The sequence below is a fragment of the Molossus molossus genome, unplaced genomic scaffold (assembly GCF_014108415.1).
Source record: "Molossus molossus isolate mMolMol1 unplaced genomic scaffold, mMolMol1.p scaffold_m16_p_5, whole genome shotgun sequence".
Taxonomy (NCBI): Eukaryota; Metazoa; Chordata; class Mammalia; order Chiroptera; family Molossidae; genus Molossus; species Molossus molossus.
The window spans coordinates 1,284,022-1,302,925 of NW_023425388.1; the positions used below are offsets into that span (position 1 = coordinate 1,284,022).

Below are 18,904 nucleotides of genomic sequence, written 5' to 3' on the forward strand. Positions count from 1 at the left end.
TTGAGTGGAGGACAGGCATCCACCCAGCACACCCTGGGGGTGCCAGACAGCCACCTGCTCAGCGCCTCTACTTCCTCTGCAACCCTGGGGACAGGTACAGGGGACAGGTGAGCAGTCCCTCCCGGCCAGTCGCGTGGTGACGTCACGGACCTGTCCGCACGTACAAATGACCTCACTCCACACGCCGCCAGCTACGGCGACTTCCCCAATGAAGGGCCACACACCTGCCCGGTTCCCACAGTCCCGGGGGTAAAACACATTCCTTCATTGGTGTTCGCTTGTCTGTGTATATCAAATGCTGTGATTTTAACCTCTTTCTGGAAATTATCTTTCAAACGTCCAAAACCTTGTTTACGTCCAAAACCTTGTTTCACTGAGGACAAAATGAACGTGGACCCCAGCCCTTCACACCAAACACCAGCTCTGCCTACCGGCACTCACCCCTTCTAATCACAGCGGAGGGCTCTCCTGCCCTCCCCTCCCCCCCAGCTCCCGCCCAGCTGAATGGGGCGCAGGGGGCGCTGCGGGGTATCAGCGCATCACCCCCAGCCTCGCCGCTGTGCCAGCACCTTCACCCGCACCAGCTCCTCGGGATTGAGGGACAACCCGGTCCCTCCCGGTCTCCCAGGTGCACCTGTTCCTGCCAGCTGCTTCCTGGCAGTTCTCAGGTGGACTTTAAAAGTGACTTGGGCCACCATTCAACACAGGTGACGGAGCACCTCCTGGGAGCCAGTTGGGTTCTAACTCACACCCCTCAGGTCCCGAGGCCGAGCGTGGGAGTCAACACGGGCCTTCCCGAAGAGCCCGTGGGGAAGAAACACCCCGCAGCCTGGGCCAAGGACAACAGTGCTGCCGACACCACCACTTTCTCGGTGACTATTCTGACAATAACCCCCAGAGCCCAGTCAGACCGACCCTTCCCTACCGACCCGTGTCCCGGAAATGGGTCCTTACCTCTTTCTTCTCGCCGGTCTGCTCAGCAATCAGCTGGTCGAACACGGCCCCAAATTCCTCGTGGATCTTCTGCATCTCGTTGATGTGACTGGCCACCTTGTTCATGGTCTTGATGGCCACTGGAAGACACGTGTGAGTGAGGGGCCGGTAGAGAGCTGGGGACTCTGGGCAGGGCTGGCGCTGGGCTCACAGGGTGGGGCCATGGGGGCGGGGTTTGTGGACAGGCTCAGGCATGGGGACACCATGGGTGGGGATGCGGAGGCTGTGGGCGGGGCGCAGGCGGGCTCACAGTGGAGTGGTGGGCGGGGCACAGGTGAGCCCATGGTGGGGTTGTGGGCAGGGTGCGGGTAAGCTCACCCAGGAGCCGGCACTTGTGGGTGGGGTGGGGGCGGGGCCTGGGTGGGCCCTGCGGGTGGGGCGGGGCCTGGACGGGCTCTGTGGGCGGGCTTTGTGGGCGGGCTTTGTGGGCGGGGCGGGCCCAGGCGGCTCGGGGGCGGGCTCTGTGGGCTGGGCGAGCTCAGGTGGCTCTGTGGGTGGGGCGGACCAGGCCCCTCGGGGGCGGGCTCTGTGGGCGGGGCGGGCCCAGGTGGCTGTGGGCGGGGGCGGGCCCAGGTGGCTCGGGGGCGGGCTCTGTGGGCGGGGCCAGGTGGCTCAGGGGCGGGCTCTGTGGGCGGGGCGGGCCCAGGTGGCTGTGGGCGGGGGCGGGCTCTTTGGGCGGGACCAGGTGGCTCAGGGGCGGGCTCTGTGGGCGGGGCGGGCCCAGGCGGCTCAGGGGCGGGCTCTGCGGGTGGGGCGGGCCCAGGCGGCTCGGAGGCGGGCTCTGTGGGCGGGGCGGGCTCTGTGGGTGGGGCGGGCCCAGGCGGCTCGGAGGCGGGCTCTGTGGGCGGGGCGGGCTCTGTGGGTGGGGCGGGCCCAGGCGGCTCAGGGGCGGGCTCTGTGGGCGGGGCGGGCCCAGGCGGCTCGGAGGCGGGCTCTGCGGGCGGGGCGGGCTCTGTGGGCGGGGCGGGGCCTGGTGGCTCTGTGGGCGGGGCGGGCCCAGCGCTCCGGTGCTCACCGTCCAGGTGGTAGTGCTCCTCGCTGTCGGCGTCCGTCAGCGCGAACAGCTCCCGCAGCAGCAGCGGGTACTTGAGCACCCTCTGGATGGGCTTGATGAGGTACGACTCCAGCGTGGCCGAGTGCTGCTGCTTGGGGTTCTGCGCGTCCAGGAAGGCCTTGAAGGCCGCGTCCGTCCTGGCTGCAAGGGGGCACAGCGGTCGGGGGGCGCCCAGGGGACCCTCACACGTCCCTGTCCCGCTCGCTCCACGGGGCCCTCGGCAGGGCTGGGCGGAGGCTCCCGGAGGAAGGGGCTCAGACGCCACAAGGGGCCCCTCAGTTCGTGTGTTGTGGGGAATACCAGGGTTTGAGTCCGTTGAGGGACCCACAGGGCCTGTGAATCCTATGCACCTGGATTTGGGGGGCTGCTCTTCACCCTCCTGGTGTTGAGAGTGTCTTTTTATTCTGGTATTTTGACACCTGGGGTCTACAGACCCTGGGGAGACAGCCCCTCCTGGGGCTGAACAGTCCTGCAGACAGCACAGCACTCACCTGGGCCACACCTTCCTCATCGGACAACCAATCCGACCCCACCCCTCACCCAGGACAGCTGTCACCCCGTCCAGTCCCTTCACCCAGGGCCAGGCAGCGGACAGCCAAGCGGCCTGCACCCAGAGACCCCGCGGTCGCTCCCACCGCAAAGGCCCCTGCCAGGTCCCTTCAGTCCCATCTCCTGACCAACCCTGGTCTCCCCCTCCCCCCCCCTTTTCCCTACAGGGCCAGGCTCGGCCCTGCTCCAGGGAACTGGACTGTCCCTTTGATGGCGATCATCGCCTCCTGCTGGCCTCGCAGCGTCTAGCAAACCACCCGCATCTGCACACCCTCCTTGTCCGTCCCTCCAGCTGTGAGAGCCCCTTCGAGAAAAGGCAGGAAAGCAGGAAGCGGCCACACCCGGGCTCCGGACCGACCCGACCCGAGGGGTCCCCCGCAGTGAATGCCTCCAGCACCTGATCTCCGTTGACCCAGCGCCAGGCCACCCGCCTGCGCCCACACCGACCTCCTGATCCCGGGCACCGCCCCCTGGTGGCTGCCCCGTGTCCCTGCAGGTGGGTGGAGGCACCTGGGGAGCGGTGGTCCCCAGACAGGCAGAGAGAGAGTCAGGAGGACCGGCTGATGCCTCCAGGTGCAGAGGGGGGGGCGGAGAACCCGGCGAGGGCAGAGATGCGGGCGGAGCACGCAGAACGCATCCAGGTGACGTAACAGTGGACACCGTTTCCTTAAGCTCTGACGGAGGGGACGGGGGTGCTTCCCTCTCCAGGGTCAGGAGAGAGCCAAGAGGAGGAGGTGTGCTCAGAGGGCGGAGGGAAATTGTAAGAAGATGATTCTTCTCGTCATCTCCAGCCAGTTAAGAAAACCAGGATCACAGAGAAAACCCTCAGGAAGGCCCGAGTCTTCCGCCCTTTCGGCCCCACGAGGAGGAATCACGCTCCCTCCAGGGGTTCGCCCACCACCCCTCACAAATAGATCCCCGAAGAGAAAGGGGCCTGGGAGGGAGTGACCGGGACCCGTGCCGGGAAAGGAGGGCCAGACCCAGAGCCAACTCGGGAGGAACACGCGTCCGTGGGACACCCCAGCCTCGGTCCACCCTGAGTGCTCAAGTCCAAAACTACGGCCATGGGCACTTCACCCATCGACCACCGTCTCATGCCAGGGCAAGGCGGGCAGGGTCCTCGGCCCCCTGAGCTGCTGGACGGCCACTCCCTCACCCCAGCCAGTCAGCGAAAAACCGCAGGCAGGGACTTTGATCCCACACACTTCCCTTCACCCTCACCCTCGGCCGTTCGAAAAATGTAGGTCAAACCTACATGTAGGTCCCATAACGGCTTAAGGGACCGTTTGAAAGATACAGTGGTATTTTTCAGGTGCAGCAGAATATTACTGAATTAAGAAAAATCTACAGGGGCAGGATTTAATCGCATTGGACTTTTAAAAATAACACTCACTACTCTAAGGGCTGAACTGGGTACAAAGACGTTTGCTGTGGAGCCGAGGGCTGTACAATGGCCGCAGCCGCACAATCAGAGCTCGGTGCACGTGTGCAGAGACACGCGGAGAACCGAGCGGCCAGCGCGGCACACGGGGGACCAGACAGCGAGGCAGGGATTCCCGGGTTCCCTCCACCTTCCTGTGCTGGGCCAGACTCCACGCACAGACTCCGCCCGAGCACACCTGAGGGCAGGCTCGTGCCTGGGCCCGAGACCTGCCCGGTGCTGACATGTCTTACGACAGGTGTTCACCAAAGTCTAGCCTGTTCTCGTCAGCAGCCAAGCACCACGTGCACCAAGTGTTCACCTGTCAGCAGCCAATCCTGTGCAGCCACAGCGCGGTGTTAGGGACAGCACCGGCTTCCAGAGGTCCCTCAAATCAAACCTTCCATTGGTTGTCCTTTTTTTTTTAACCCTCAATGAGGATATTTTTTTCTATATACCTTCAGATAGAGTGAGAGAGAGAGAGAGAAACAGCGATGTGAGAGACACATCGACTGGCTGCCTCCTGCACGGCCCCATCCAGGGCTGGGGACGAACCACACCGAGGTCCATGCCCTTGACCGGAATCGAACCCTCGACTCATTGGTCCGCCGGCCGATGCTCTAACTGCTGAGCCAAACTGGCCAGGGGTATTGGCTGTCCTTTTATCTGTCCCCAATAACAACAGGCTGAAGTGTGGAAGCAAAACCACTCTGTGGAAACTCAGATGCCCCACGTCCTCCAGAACACCGGGGACGGAGCTGGCCGATGCACGTCCCGCTCTGTTCTGTGCAGGACACCTGCAGCCTGAGCGAGTTCCGTGTGTGACGGGAGCCACCTGACCGGGACGGTGGCTGTTCCCACCCGAGGAGCAGCAACAGGTGAGGCAGGGTGGGGTCCGGAGGGGCACGGACTGTGCCAGGTGGCCGCAGATCGCGAAGAGCAGGAACGAAGCCGAGACGTGCTGTCCCAGCCTGTTTCTGCATCACTGCAAAATGACCCGTCCATTCTGGCCCCCAAGTGGCTACGACAAGACTGTCATTGCAAGATAACTGACAAGCTGTTCATCAAACTATGGATGCGTCTCACCTCCCAGTGCCCCACTGGTGCCCCTCTGCGGCTTGTCGAAACACCTGCCTGCCACACTGATGACTCTTCAATTTTGGTCCAGAAACCCCCACCACAGTCGGCCACAAAACTCTGAATGGACGACCGGCACGCCCAGCCGGCACCCCGTGCTCACGGCCTTACCTTTCACCAGGACCTTGGGGACCTTCGTGTGGCTGGCGCAGAAAGCACTGTACAGCTTGAAGCGGTCGGCGTAGTACAGAAAGGAGCCACCCAGGGAGAACAGCACTTTCTGGATTTAAGGAGAGAGGCGTGGTTGGTTCACGGGGCTCTGGGCAGTCGTGCCGGTAAAAGAAGCCCCACGAAAAACAGCACAGGCCACGGGGTCCCACGGAGGTGGAATTCCAGGACCCGCCAAGCTGAGGGCCCAGACACCAGGCGTGGCTGCCTGTGGCTGCCGGGCAGGGGCCGAGCCACAGAAAAGCAGGAAAACGCCGGCCTGCGGCGGGGGTTCCCCAGGTGTGCACGCGCCACAATTCCCCGAACCGCACAGTCATCTGCGCGGTGTGCTGTGCGCCCCTCACACTCCAGCTGATCTGCTCTCTACACGCAGTGAGGGGGACACGTCTGCCGGAACTGCGGTCGGAGGTGAACGCAAGGGACGTCTACGGGGACGGGAAGCCAGCCCGGGGAACAAGCCATGCACCCTCTCCGAGGGGCCGTCCCAGCCCACGGAGGCGCTGGGCAGGCTTCCTCGGGGACGGCGCGCGTTCCACTCAGCAGAGGCTCCCAGAACAGGGTGGATTCGCTTGTTTACTGGGGGCGGAGGGTGCCAGTCTAAGTGGCTACCAGCGGGCACTGAGGCCCCACGGAAACCGAACAGAAGGTCAAGGCTGGCCCACGCAGAGGCCAGCAGACGGCGGCGGGGCTGACAGTCAGAGCGGCAAGTGGCACCCGTTCCCTGTCCCCTCAGGCACGGCCCACGCAGCCCGCCCGGGAGACGCCCGCCAGCACACGGACTCACGGCAGTGCCTCGGGGAGGAAGGCCCACCGGGCCCATGGACTCCGGGGTCGGCTCACCTTAAACTGATCCACCCTCTCCAGCTTCTCCAGGTCCGGCACCAGCCTCACGCCATCCTCCAGCGTTTTAAGGAATTCTACTTGAAACTCGACCATTTCCGTTAAATTCCCAAAGAGCACGTCGAGCTGGAAAATGAGGAAGAATTTAACTATTTCATAGTTCGCTGGTGTTCGGAAACTTTATTTGCTTCTGATGTTAATCGATGCGTATCCGTGGAGACAATGACCCCCGAGGGAGGGGCAGCCCGAGCCTCCGGGCCCAGAGAGCTGCCCATCAGCTCCAATGAGTGGACTGCTCCCACCCACGCACACCGCCCCCTCGCCTCCGGGGGGGCTGCGCTGTCACCCTACCTCGTCTTGGGTGAGAAAGGTTTCTTTTTGAAGAGGCTGTAGGTATCTCTCCATGAGACAGTTTAAGTCCTAAGGGTTGAAAGAGTATCTCATCAACACACAGTCAAAGTCTGTAAAGACTCAAAAGGGGGAAAAAAAGATGACGTTCCAAACGTCAGCAGTCCACAGTCTTTAGGCCACGAAGGCCCACGAAAGGGCGGAGCCCACGTGCTAGAACCTCCGGTCCACAGGTGCCGGGCCGCGCCCCACGTGAGCAGCAGAGGGCTGGACGCGCCTGAGGGCCGTCACTTGCTGACCCTCGACTGACAGACCAAAATGGGTCACTCAAAACAGGTCACACTGCGGTGACTAAATACCACTAAGTTATATTTAAGAGTATATAATTACCAGTTATCGGAAGTGTTCTAAATGTTTTAAGTGAGATATAAACCTACAGCATGAATTATATAGACAAATAATAGAACTGATTGTCAGAACAAGTGTTACTACCAAGATAACTTTCCCAAAAGTAAATTCAATTTTAGCGTCAGCTCAACAGTGTGACTTAGAAGGGTCAGAAGGTCACTCACAGTGACCGTCACCGCAGGTATCCAGGCGGGGCAGAGGGGTTCTGCCGTCCTGAGGACTCGAAACACAGACGTAATTCCTGTGTGTTATTAATCACTGTGTTATTTCCACAAGGACAACCGTCAGCCGACGCAGGCCCCGCCTGTGCGTCCCAGTGAACGGCTGTAAGAATCGGTGTGGGCGCTTAAAACACAAAAGGAAATCTCGACATCGGAATAAAGGCCACATCCTACAGGAGACCCCGGCCGTCCTGGCTCTGGGACCTGGCTCTGCTGCGGTCGGTCGCGGTGGGGGGACAGTCCTGGGGGTGGCACCACGAGGGGTGGGCACCTGGGGGCGGCACCGCGGGGCTCACCTTCACGTAGGTGCGCTCGGTCTCCAGGAGCTCACAGATCACCTTGCGCAGCTTGTCGGCGTCCGTGAGCTGCCTCGTGGCCGGCTGCGGCCCGCTGGAGTCCTGGGGGGACGGGCTCAAGTCACTGGGGTTCATCTCCTGCAGACTGCGGTAGAACGCGGCCCCCTGTTCCGTGCTCTCCAGAGCACAGGTGGAAGGGCGAGGCAGGTGAAGTGAGCCGGCACTCACTGCGGCCACCTGCCCGCGCCGCCCGTCCTCAGCATGTCCCACCTGGGCATCACCCCTCCCCCACCGGGGCATCACCCCTCCCCCCACCTGGGCATCACCCCTCCCCCCACCTGGGCATCACCCCTCCCCCCCACCTGGGCATCTCCCCCCAACCTGGGCATCACCCCTACCCCCACACCTGGGCATCATCACCCTTCCTCCCCCCCCCCCCCGGCATCACCCCCCCCACTTCCGGCTACTCGCATCAGGACCACCGCTACGTACACTCCACACCAGCTGGGGCGGAACTGCTGACGTATCTCCGCCCCCACGTGGTCGGGAAGGACTAGTTCCCCTGGGGGAGCCCAGGCCGCCCAGGTCACTGGGTCACTGGGGTGTGGCCGGGCCTTCACTGCTCTAACCCATGGTCTCCTCCGACCCCCCCACCCCGACTCAGGCTAATCACTGGTCCCGAGTTACACTAGGAAATGCCTTCGGCGTCCCCGGGGACACCTGAAGACCCCGAGCCCTCTCCTGAGAGGGCAGAGGTGCAGGCAGCCCTTCTTCCCCACCCCGAGCTGAGGGCAGTTCATCAGACAGGGTGTCTGGAGTCCAGGGGGCCAAGCCGTCTGCCCGCGGACAACGCTGTCCTCTGGTTCCAGGGGCAAACTCTCGGGATTATGGAGGGAACTGGGCCCAAATGGACGCAGTCTGTCCGCTCAGTCACCAGCTACATGCGGGAAGCATCAGAAAGCCCGGCTCTCAAGTCCGCACGAGCGTCTGTCCAAGGGAGTTGTTTGTAAGGCTCTCATTAAATCTGGCTCGGAAACAATTTGCTTAAAAAGAAGTCATCGAGGATTTTGTTTTACTCGCATATTACCGAACAGAAAACCCTCAGAAGGAAGCAAGGTACAGAGGTCTGCTTCAGAATAATCGCATGGAGAGATCTGGGACGTCAAGCTCCATGGGGCGGGGGCTCCCCAGGTACTGGGGCCATGACGGACACAGGAGAAGCCGGCACAGCTGTCCCCGCCCAACACTGAGGGTGACCTGGCGTCCTGGTCATTCCCCACCCAGCAGGAGAGCTGGGGAGCTGCCCTGGGGGGTTCTCAGTGCACCCCAGAAAGCGAACTTCCCGGGACTGGGCAGGAGTGAAGGACTTGGAGAAGGAGGGGCCGGGCGGAGGGGGACAAGCCTGCCCCCGCGATGCAGCCGGTCACCCTGGAAACAGCAGCACTAGGAGCTGTCGGGGGAGGGGAGGCAGGGAGCCACCCGGACACACAGAGGACAGGGCGGGAGGCCGGGCAGACACTGCCTGCGGCCACTTTGTGCCCAGATGAGAAGGAAGCAGAGGCCGGCTCTGCAGGGCGGCAGGACTCCTGCCTTCTCCAGATGAGCCCCCGGTTCCAAACCCCCCTTGATCTCCACAAGCTAACACAACCCCCGGCTTTGAAACGGGCACGGTAACCCCAAATCTCACAGCCTTTCCTGGGGCTTTTGGAGACAAGCTTCAGAGGGAAGTGCACCCTAATTTCAGAGCCCACCCCCCCGGGGGGGGCCCCCAGGTCCCTGCCGCCCCTCAGACTCCTTCTGAACCAAGTCTGCAGAGGACACATCCAAGGACGAGGGCCAGGTACACACATCGGACCCACCACTGCGAGTCCAAGTTTCCTCCAACAGCACAGAGTCGACCAGCCGGCATGTCGGAATGAAAGGGCCAGAAGCTTCATGGACTTGGGGAGATTGCTCCGTACCCCTGACCCACTGATTTCCCACTTGGAGCCCACACGGACCACAGGGACCGAGGAGTGGGCTCCGACAGCACCGATTGCTGACGGAACTGTGGGCGCACCCTGAACCAGCTCCTTCCCGAGCACAAAGAAACAGGCTCAAGTCCACCGGGGGGCAAGTCCACTGGGCAGGCGAGTCCACCCAGGGGGCACATCCACCGGGGGGAAGGCCACAGGGGGGAAAGTCCACCCGGGGGCAAGTCCACGGGGGGGGGGGAGTTCACCCAGGGCGCACGTCCACCCAGGGGACAAGTCCACCCGGGGGCAAGTCCACGGGGGGGGGGGGAGTTCACCCAGGGGGCACGTCCACCCGGGGCAAGCGCGCAGCCTCCCCGAGATGCCTGTGAGCACTCAGCTGCGGGCGGAGCGGGACGGGCAGGCCGCCCACCGCCCACCGGTGAAACAGACACACTGATCTCAACATGGAAAGAACTGAGGAAAATTCAAATGACAGTTTAAAAAAAAACACAAAGACATCTTTCTGCCACAAAGAGAGAAGATAGATCTGAGCAGATTCCGAGGCAAATCCAACTTCCCGGGATTGCTGCGCCCTGCCCCCATGCGAGCCCTGGGGGAATGGGCCCTGATGCCCGAGGCCCAAGCCAGGAGGAGGCGGCGGACAGGACTCACGCGCTCACCAGATGAAGGGACTGACGGGCGGGGGCCCCGGACAGTTCCGCTCTCAGTCCGGGGCTGGCTTCCTTCTCCACAGTGCAGGACACGTCCTCCAGGGCTACCTGCCGTCCTCCAGGGAGGGGTACCTGCCCTGCTCAGCTCAGAGGCTGGGGTTCTTCAAATACTCCCTGCGCCCGAGCCTTCCCGCTGCTCCCCAGAGAGCCTGCTCCTAAGGAGACAGCCCCCGGCTGTCCCAGCAGGACCCAGGGCCACACCTCCACACGGAGAGGGCAGGGACAGGGGTCAAAGGCCACACGGGGGACGGGAACCCATGCCCTGACTGCACCCCAAGAGCCAGCGAAGTTCCGAAAGGGAGAACCCAGAGGCGGACACGCGAAACAAAGCAGACACTTCCCGGATGAGAGTGTCCCCTGTGCATCTCGGTCAGCTGACTGGCCAGCATCCTGCGCTGCCGGACTCCAACCCGGCTCAACTCTGAAGACACCCCCCGGGCCCAGGCAGGCACCAAAACGCACAATGGGTTATTTTTTTTAACAGTTTATATTTCACACTTTCTGCTATTGTCTGCAAAGCAGACGTTTCCTAGACAATCAGAGTGTGGATGAAAAAGGAAGAGAGGGTTTTCAGAGTGAAAATGTTCTGAAAATCCTCTAACACATCTGCTGCGGGCAAACGTCATCACGCTGCCCCAGGGCCGGAGGGCAGGACACAGCTGTCCTGGGCTAATGAGCACCAGGTTCCAGAGACGAGAGTCCGGGATTAAACGCAGAGAAACAAGTAGCCAGTGGGGAGGCGGTCCTCTGAGGCTGTCTGCTCAGGGAGAGAAAGGCCTCAGACTGCCCCCGAGGACATCCGGCCCCCAGGGGTGCAAGACCCCCACCCCCACGATGAGACATTCCACCACCTCTCGCTAGTTCACAATGACCTCCTTGCTCAACCCCAAAGGCTGCCTGTAGCAAACGCTATTTAAAAACAAACAAACAATCAAAAAACACATAAAATTCCAACACAAGTTCTCTTTATCCTGCCCAAAATTTCTTAAAACAATTCATTGAGGAAAAACTGCAAAAATATTCCATCAATAGCTGTCCCATATTTAGCCAGGATGAAAAAATGGTGACTTGCTTTATTTCATTAATGTGTTTGTTTGTTATTTATTCATACATTTCTACACCCAACCTGCTGCATCCAAAATCACCCTCCATCCCGTGGCAGTTCATAACGCAAAGTGTTCACTTTATTCTCAATGAAAACTGCAGCCCTGGCCAGTTTGGCTCAGCGGTTAGAGCGTCGGCCTGCGGTCCGGAGAGACCCGGGTTCGGTTCCCGCTAAGGGCACGTACCTCGGTTGCAGTTTGTCCCCGGCCTTGGTTGGTCGTGCGGGTGGCAGCCACTCGATGTGTCCCTTCACATCGATGTTTCTCTCTCTCCCTTCCTCTCTCTCCCTCCCACTCTATCTGTACAAAAAAAATGGAAAAATGTCCTCGGGTGAGGATAAAAAAAAAAAGAAAGAAAAAAAAAAAATTGCACACTGACTTAAGAGATGCATCAAAACAATATTTAACTTAATCAAGAGACTTAAGATGGTTTGCTCTGAGTTTACATCATTAAAAAAAAAAGACCCAGAAAGCTTAAGTCTCAGGAAAATACCTGAGTAGGTAACGAGCATGTATAATTGACTTGCAACACCACTAATTAATTAATTCCTTCCTTTTAAGAAACCTGGTATTTAACCCCAGACCACAGTCTAGCCGGAAGATAGTTTTAGAAAAGCAGTTAACAGCATGGGCCTGGTTTTGCCACCTCAGCGCTGTGTGACCTTCAATAAGTTGCTTAGCTTCTCTGTTCCAATACTGTCACCTGTAAACAGGGAATAACACACGTCTCTCAGGTACTGGGACGAGGAGACGAGTTACCATGGCCAGTGCCCAGGACACACAAGCCACTGAGAAGTGTTAGCTCTCGCTTATTACTAACAATACACAGAAGGACACGGTCTCCAAGACTCATTCGCTTGATGCAAACTTTCTGCTTCTAAATATTCTAAGCGAGAAATTTAATTCACAAAAGGCTGTTTAGTTAAGGAACCTGGGCTGCATGATAAAATAACTCAAAGAAGACAGTGTCTGAACAAACAAAAACTAGGGAGCATTTCTGAAAGAATCCCACAAAGCCCCCCCCGCCGAGTAAAAGCAGTAGGAGCCCGTCTGACCCCCAAACATACTAAGGCTGTCACCCAAAGTTGTCAATAATGTACAGAAATTCTGCAGTGAAACCCAAGAACAGCATCACCTGGCCCTACATCGACCCTGTGTGTACCAGGTGAGTTCAGGCATTTCCTGGACAAACACCTACCAAGTCAGACAGACGCCCGGGGTCAGCAGACAGAACCCAGGGGCCTCTTCCTTCCTCTCCATGACTCACTCTATTTAAAGTGGAAACAATCCAGCCCGGCCGGTGTGGCTCAGTGGACTGGGTGCCGTCCCACGGACTGAGAGGTCCGGGTTCGATTCCCATCAGGGCACATGCCCCGGTTGCAGGCTCGGTCCCCAGTAGGGGGCGTGCAGGAGGCGGCCGGTCAGTGTTTCTCTCTCTCCCTTCCTCTCTAAAAACAAATTAATAAAAACATATTTTAAAAAAAGAAAGAAGCCCCATAGAGACATATAAACAGACAGAGTGCATGGGGAAGAGTGGTTTTCACAATAACCGTCCACATTTGAGCAGCACAGTCCGTCACCAGTGATCTTTCCACAGTGGATTCTCTGCCCCCCCCCCCATCACTGGGCAGAGGCGAGAGCCCCCCGACCCTGCAGATGGTGACAGGCAGGTGTCAAACGAAAGAATGAGAGACTGGTGGCGACACCAGCCTAAGATGTCAGCACCGTCATCAAAAAGGGATGAAGAAGCACAGGACAAGCCCACACAGCTGCCCGTCCGGGGAGAGGTCTTTCGGACGCAGGGGCGGAGCCTTTGGAGCCCTGTGCTGGGGGCAGAGGAGAGGCTGCTGGCCACGAGGCTCCGGGCGGCATGACGGACGCTGGCGAGACTGGGAAACCATCACAGTCCCAGACTGAAGAGCAGAACAAGGACCTGACGATATTTTTATCGTCACCTCGACTGTTGCTATCTTACAGGACAGCGTCATTATTACAGCGTCATTATTACGGGGGAAAGGATACAATGAAACTGCATCTTCCCCTTCAACGCTCTGAACACGAGTGTGTCACCAGGAACAGATACAATGAAACTGCATCTTCCCCTTCAATGGGCAAGAAGCTCACTCTGAACACGACGTGTCACCAGGAACAGATACAATGAAACTGCATCTTCCCTTCAACGGGCAGGAGGCGCACTCTGAACACGACGTGTCACCGCGCATCACAGAAACCACCAGCCCCCGGACCACAGAGCAGCCCCCGCCCACGGCTCGGAGCCGCGTCCTCCTCCACGAAGGGGTGAACCAGGCTTCGGTTCGGGGCAGGCCCTTGGGCCCGCTCCCTCGCCCACGGGTGTGCTAGCGAGGCTACAGTTTGGGGTTCGGACCTCACTTGGTGCCATCACAGAATGCAAACACCGGGTCCCGTGGAGAGGCCTCCAGCCACCTCCAGCTGCGAAGGTGACAGGGCGCAAGGTGTGGGCGTGGAAATGAGAATCTCACCTTGCTGCTGCGGTCGGTGTCATCCGAGGACTCCGCGTCCGGCCCCTCGGCCTCCTCGGAGGTGGTGGTCTCAGCACTGCTGCCCTGCGTGCCCGGGCTGTGCCCTGCAGGACAGAATCAGAGGGAAACGCGGGTGATTTGGACGGTCTCGGCGGAGCCATCCCGTGTGCGGGGCCAGGCGCCAAGCTCAGGATGGGAACGCGTGTCGCAGCTTGGTGGTTTTTATTTTTATCGTCACCTCGACTGTTGTTATCTCACAGGACAGCGTCATTATTACAATAGACTGCGATAGTTACGGTGTCCCCCAGATCCGCACGCTGAAGCTCTAACCCCCAGGGTGATGCATCGGGAGGGAGACCCGGGTACACACACCCGGACACGACAGCCCGGAGGCTAGAAACCTCCTCCGATTCGGAGTCCCCACCTCCTGCCACACCCCACGCACACGGAAGGAAGAGAACATCCTCTCCTCTGAAAGGCTTCCCAAATGTGGAGCATCTCAGACTCAGAGGCAGCAGACTTGTGGTTGGACCGAGAATTCTGCAGGCAACACCAGCAATACTGCCAGGCCGGGGCCCACACCTGGGGCAGCGAGCTCCGGGTCACTGATGGAGCTCTGGCTGGGCTGACAGGACGTGGTCCTCACACCTGTCTGGCACAGGCAGGGACTGCGGTACTGTCACCTGAACCAGACGAGAGGAAGACAGGCAGGCAGGCAGGCAGGCAGGAAGGAAGGGAGGGAGGGAGGAGAGGGGAGGGGAGGAGGGGAGGAGGGAAGGAGGGGAGGAGGGAGGGTAAAGGAGAGGAAGGGGCCACTTTCTGACTTTGGATGAAAACCTCCCTCTAGCCCTGGCCGGTTTGGCTCAGCGGTAGAGCGTTGGTCTGCAGACCAGAGAGACCTGGGTTCGGTTCCTGCTAAGGGCACGTGCCTCGGTTGCAGTTTGTCCCCAGCCCCAGTTGGGCTTGTGTGGGTGGCAGCCACTCGATGTGTCTCTCTCACATCGATGCTTCTCCCTCTCTCTTCCTCCCTCTCTCCTTCCCGCTCTGAGGATAAATGCAAAAATGTCCTCGGGTAAAAAAGAAAACCCCCCTGTGCCAGGAGGCTGCCTGACCCCAGTGGCACCTTCACAGCTGCCGCCGCGTGGCCTTCCTCTGTCTCAGATTCTAGCTGGCGGAGAAACCTCGAGAGGAAGCCCAGCTCTGAGCAAGCTCTGCCCCAGGCCCCTGCAGCCCCCAGAGTGAAGGGCACTGAGGGGAAGGCCCCATGAGGCTTCCTGTGTGTTGCTCCCCTTCTCGGATTTCCGGCATTTTCTTTTCTTTATTGATTTCAGAGAGAGAGGAAGGAGCAGAGAGAGAGATGGAAACATGGATGAGAGAGAACACCGACTGGCCGCCTCCTGCACGCCCCCCACTGGGGACGGGCCCACGGCCTGAGCATGTGCCCTGACCGGGAATCGAACCAGTGACCTCTTGGTGCAGGGTCGACGCTCAACCACTGAGCCACACCGGCTGAGCTTTTCTTGCATTTTCTACACGACGCTCTCTTAAGAGCGTTCTCCTGATGGAGGTGTGTTCGCAGCCAGCGCGGGACAGACCGGAGGAGGCGCCAGGCGGCCCCGTCCCTGAAGCGCGCACCTGGAACATCTCTGATGTCCACTGTCAAGTCCCTCTGGGGCTCCGATTAAAGGAGGAAGGAAGAACCAATGTCCCGTACAGAAGCGGCTCCCAAACCTTTCCAAAGGGATCCAATTACGACAGCGGCTTATTTTAAAGACCCTCTTCACCCCCGAGTGTAAAGCCTGATAGGAAAGGTGGGCTGAGGGGCGGGGCCGAGGGGGCAGACTCGGCCAGTGAGGACGGGTAGCGGCTTGTCCTTGGGCCGTGACCCTCTTTGCTCTTCAGTCACCTGACTGTCCTCTGAGTGTTCGGATTCCACAGAAACACTCAGAATGTGTGAGATTCACACAGACACCTGGTCCCCCACAAAGCTAAGGAACAAAAACAAAACAACTACAGAAAAATCAACGACTGGGAGAGCTGAATACTCTCTGTGGGCAGAAGTGGAAACACGTTACTTCGACTCGGTAAACAGAAAACAGTAACTCTTTCTGGCCCGGTTTCACTCACAAAATCTCGGCCTCCCTTCCCGCAGACTTGCATCCGGAAACGCTGCAGATAGAGGCCCCCGATCGCACCGCCCGTGGGAAAGGCTAACACAGGGACCCGACTATGTTCTTCAAGAACTAAACACGGAGGCCCTGTTCTGAGACAGCATTGTCCACCGCAGGGCTAGACAGGTGTCCAGCTGGAGGTCGGGACCTGGCCCGGGCCCCCCACCCCCTGCGAGGGTCACTGAGCACAGTTGGCAAAGCTCTCGTGGCTCCCGGCTTCTCGACACCCAGCCACGGGCCACGGGCCACGGGCCACAGGCCACTGGTACCTGTGGGCTTCGGAGAGTTGGCAGAACTGAGCATCAGGCTCGTGGGAGAGAAACCGTGCACTGCCTCCCTTGGCAACCTCTCCCTGCTGCCTGACCGACCGTCTCCAGACAACCTGTGGACGGCCTGGGAGGACCACCAGCCCCAGGAGCTGCAGACGGCCTGGGAGGACCACCAGCCCCAGGAGCTGCAGATGGTCTGAGTGGACCACCAGCCCCAGGAGCTGCAGACGGTCTGAGTGGACCACCAGCCCGACGAGCTGCGGAGGGTCTGAGTGGACCACCAGCCCCAGGAGCTGCAGACGGTCTGAGTGGACCACCAGCCCACACGGAGCCTGCTCTGCTCTGCATCAAAGGGCCGCTGTCTGCACGGGGCGCTGACCCAGTCCTCACGCTCACCAGGACCTCAACTCTCAGGAGGGACGTCTGGACTCACTGCAGTCTCCACTGGGCATGCGACAGACACGCCCGCGTGAATCACAAGGGCTGAGTCTCCCCACACAGTGGTGCCCTAACACACACGGGTTGGTGAGTCCGGAAGGGCACTGAGCTCCAGCCGAGCACCAGCTTCACCCCGTCCAGGCGGCAGCGTCTGGGACTGGGAACGAGACAACCCGACACCACGTGAACTGGGGGTCACCCTGGCACACAGTCTGGGGTTTCGTACCGCCGCTGACTGAAACACCTCCATTTTGAGGGTTCATTTCAGGGACACGGACATTCCCACCCACGTCTGGGACACAGAGCCAGCCTTCAGAGCCAGCCCGTGTGCCCTGAGCGTGTCCCTCGTCTCGAAAAGAAAAAACAAGCCGCCAGCGACGGGCCTGTGCTGGAACCTGACTCTCTACAAACCGCCTCGGATGCTGACTTCCTTCGTGCGCTGAGGTTCACGGTGGCATCTCCCTGACGGGGCGGCCGAGGTGCAGACGCCCCACTCGGGGCGCACCTGGGGCGACCCCACCACACAGCCACCTGGCCTGGTGGTGGGCGGTGCCAGACGAGACCCGGGCGCACAGTGAACGGCGTGGGGACGTCGGAGGCTCTCTGGACCCTCACACTGGCTCCCCGCTTCCTGCTCCGGTCCCCTCAGGCCCGGCTCTCCCTACGGTGACCGCCCCCAAGGGACTGACTTTTTCCCCCGTCTTTTGCCCATGGGCACCTACACAAGCGGGGGGCGGGGAGTCAAGATGAAAGTAGCCCCAGATTTCAACTTTCAGCCCCAGTAAGAGTTCAGCCAGGACTCACGACGGCCAACCACCAGGGACAGGTAGCTGGTCTGGGAGGACAGCCCCTGGCTCCCTGGGCCTCAGGGGCCTCCTTCCCACAGACCAACAGGGAGTCGTCGGGTCGCCCAGCAGTTCAGCACGGAATCCCCAGGACACAGCCGCCAAGGGGTCCAGGGATAACACCGCAGGCGGCTTCCCTGTGACCACAGCACTCCCACCTTCTGCTGCTCCACCGCGACAGACAACGAGGGTCAGTGACCAGGAGCAGCTCGTAACCTCAGGTGTGGCCCCCATCCTGGCTGAGGGTAGAACCCCAGGAGTTTAAGAAGCCACCGGGCTAAGCCCACGGGGCCAGCCCAGAGCGAGCGAGTCATGGCAGGGACGGCCGGGTCTCCTCAGACGGCACGCACCTCTCCCGCTACGTGTGGGTGCGATGCATGGACGCAGTCCCCACGCTGGCTGCGGGCTGAGTGGAGGACGGGGCAGGCAGATCCCAGAGGAGGGGTACAGGGCAGAGAATCTGCCCCTCCCGCAGAGGCCCTCGGGGTCCAGTCTCTCCTGAGTGTGTCCTGGCACCTGGCCAAACACCACTTTTATAGCTCGGTCAGCCCTCGACATATCCAGTGAGACCACGGTGTGCAGTCACCCCCAGGCCATGCATGAGGACCCCGAGGCATCACGTGTGGCCTGTTGGAAGCTACACGCGTGGCCTATTTGAAGCTAATCAACAGAGGATGGACTCGGACCCCAGGCGCCTGGTTCAAGAGCCCACACGGGTCGGCTAGGACCGTCTAACAGGAGCAGGGCAGGAAGCACATCCCCACGCACAGCTCCAAAGGGAGGTTTCGATGGGTTTTAACAATGTCAGCTCCAGAGGCGAAGCAGACAGCGAGGCGGGGAACAGAAGGTGGGGGACAGAAGGTGGGGGTCAACTTGAAACTCCAGCACACACCCGGCTGGTGTGGCTCAGTGGATGGAACGTTGTCCATGGACTGAGAGGTCCCAGTTCGATTCCCAGTCAGGACACATGCCCAGGTTGTGGGCTCATCCCCAGTGGGGTGAGCAGGAGGCAGCCGATCGATGTTTCTCTCTCTCCCTTCCTCTCCCTAAAAAAATCAAAGAAAACATATTTTTAAAACTCCAGCATATACAAGATGGGACCTATATACACACATATATTTCCAAAACAGATATCTACACAGAAACACACTTTTCATCTTCAAAAATTTTTAACAACAATTTTGAATTTGCAAAGTGCACACGCCCACCATTTTTAGAGAAGAAATACACGAAAGCAGTGACCATCTTTGAAGGAACGGACGGCGAGCCACTCGCTCACCCTGACCTCAGGGGTCGGCGGACTGTCTATCAAGGGTCAGTCAGCACCGTGCTCTGCGGACCCCGGTCCCTGTCCCAGCTGCTCAGCTCTGCCGGGCAAGGGGACGGTGGCCACAGACAAGACATGAATGACCGCGGGAAACCACATTTACAAACAAACAGGCCAGAGCCCTGGCCAG

At 60.0% G+C, this 18,904-nt stretch overlaps 1 protein-coding gene across 2 annotated transcripts in view; it reads right to left on the reverse strand.

The window, feature by feature from the left end:
* TIAM1 (TIAM Rac1 associated GEF 1) overlaps window positions 1–18,904 on the reverse strand; it is a 151,497-nt gene that overhangs the window by 17,420 nt on the left and 115,173 nt on the right. For both annotated transcript variants that reach the window (XM_036243252.1, XM_036243253.1), the window contains 7 exons: window positions 13,725–13,828; window positions 7,435–7,611; window positions 6,513–6,581; window positions 6,162–6,287; window positions 5,265–5,373; window positions 2,009–2,188; window positions 955–1,073 (listed from right to left, as the gene is read on the reverse strand). In XM_036243252.1, coding sequence (XP_036099145.1) covers window positions 955–1,073; window positions 2,009–2,188; window positions 5,265–5,373; window positions 6,162–6,287; window positions 6,513–6,581; window positions 7,435–7,611; window positions 13,725–13,828 — 884 coding nt within the window. The remainder of the gene's footprint in view (window positions 1–954; window positions 1,074–2,008; window positions 2,189–5,264; window positions 5,374–6,161; window positions 6,288–6,512; window positions 6,582–7,434; window positions 7,612–13,724; window positions 13,829–18,904) is intronic.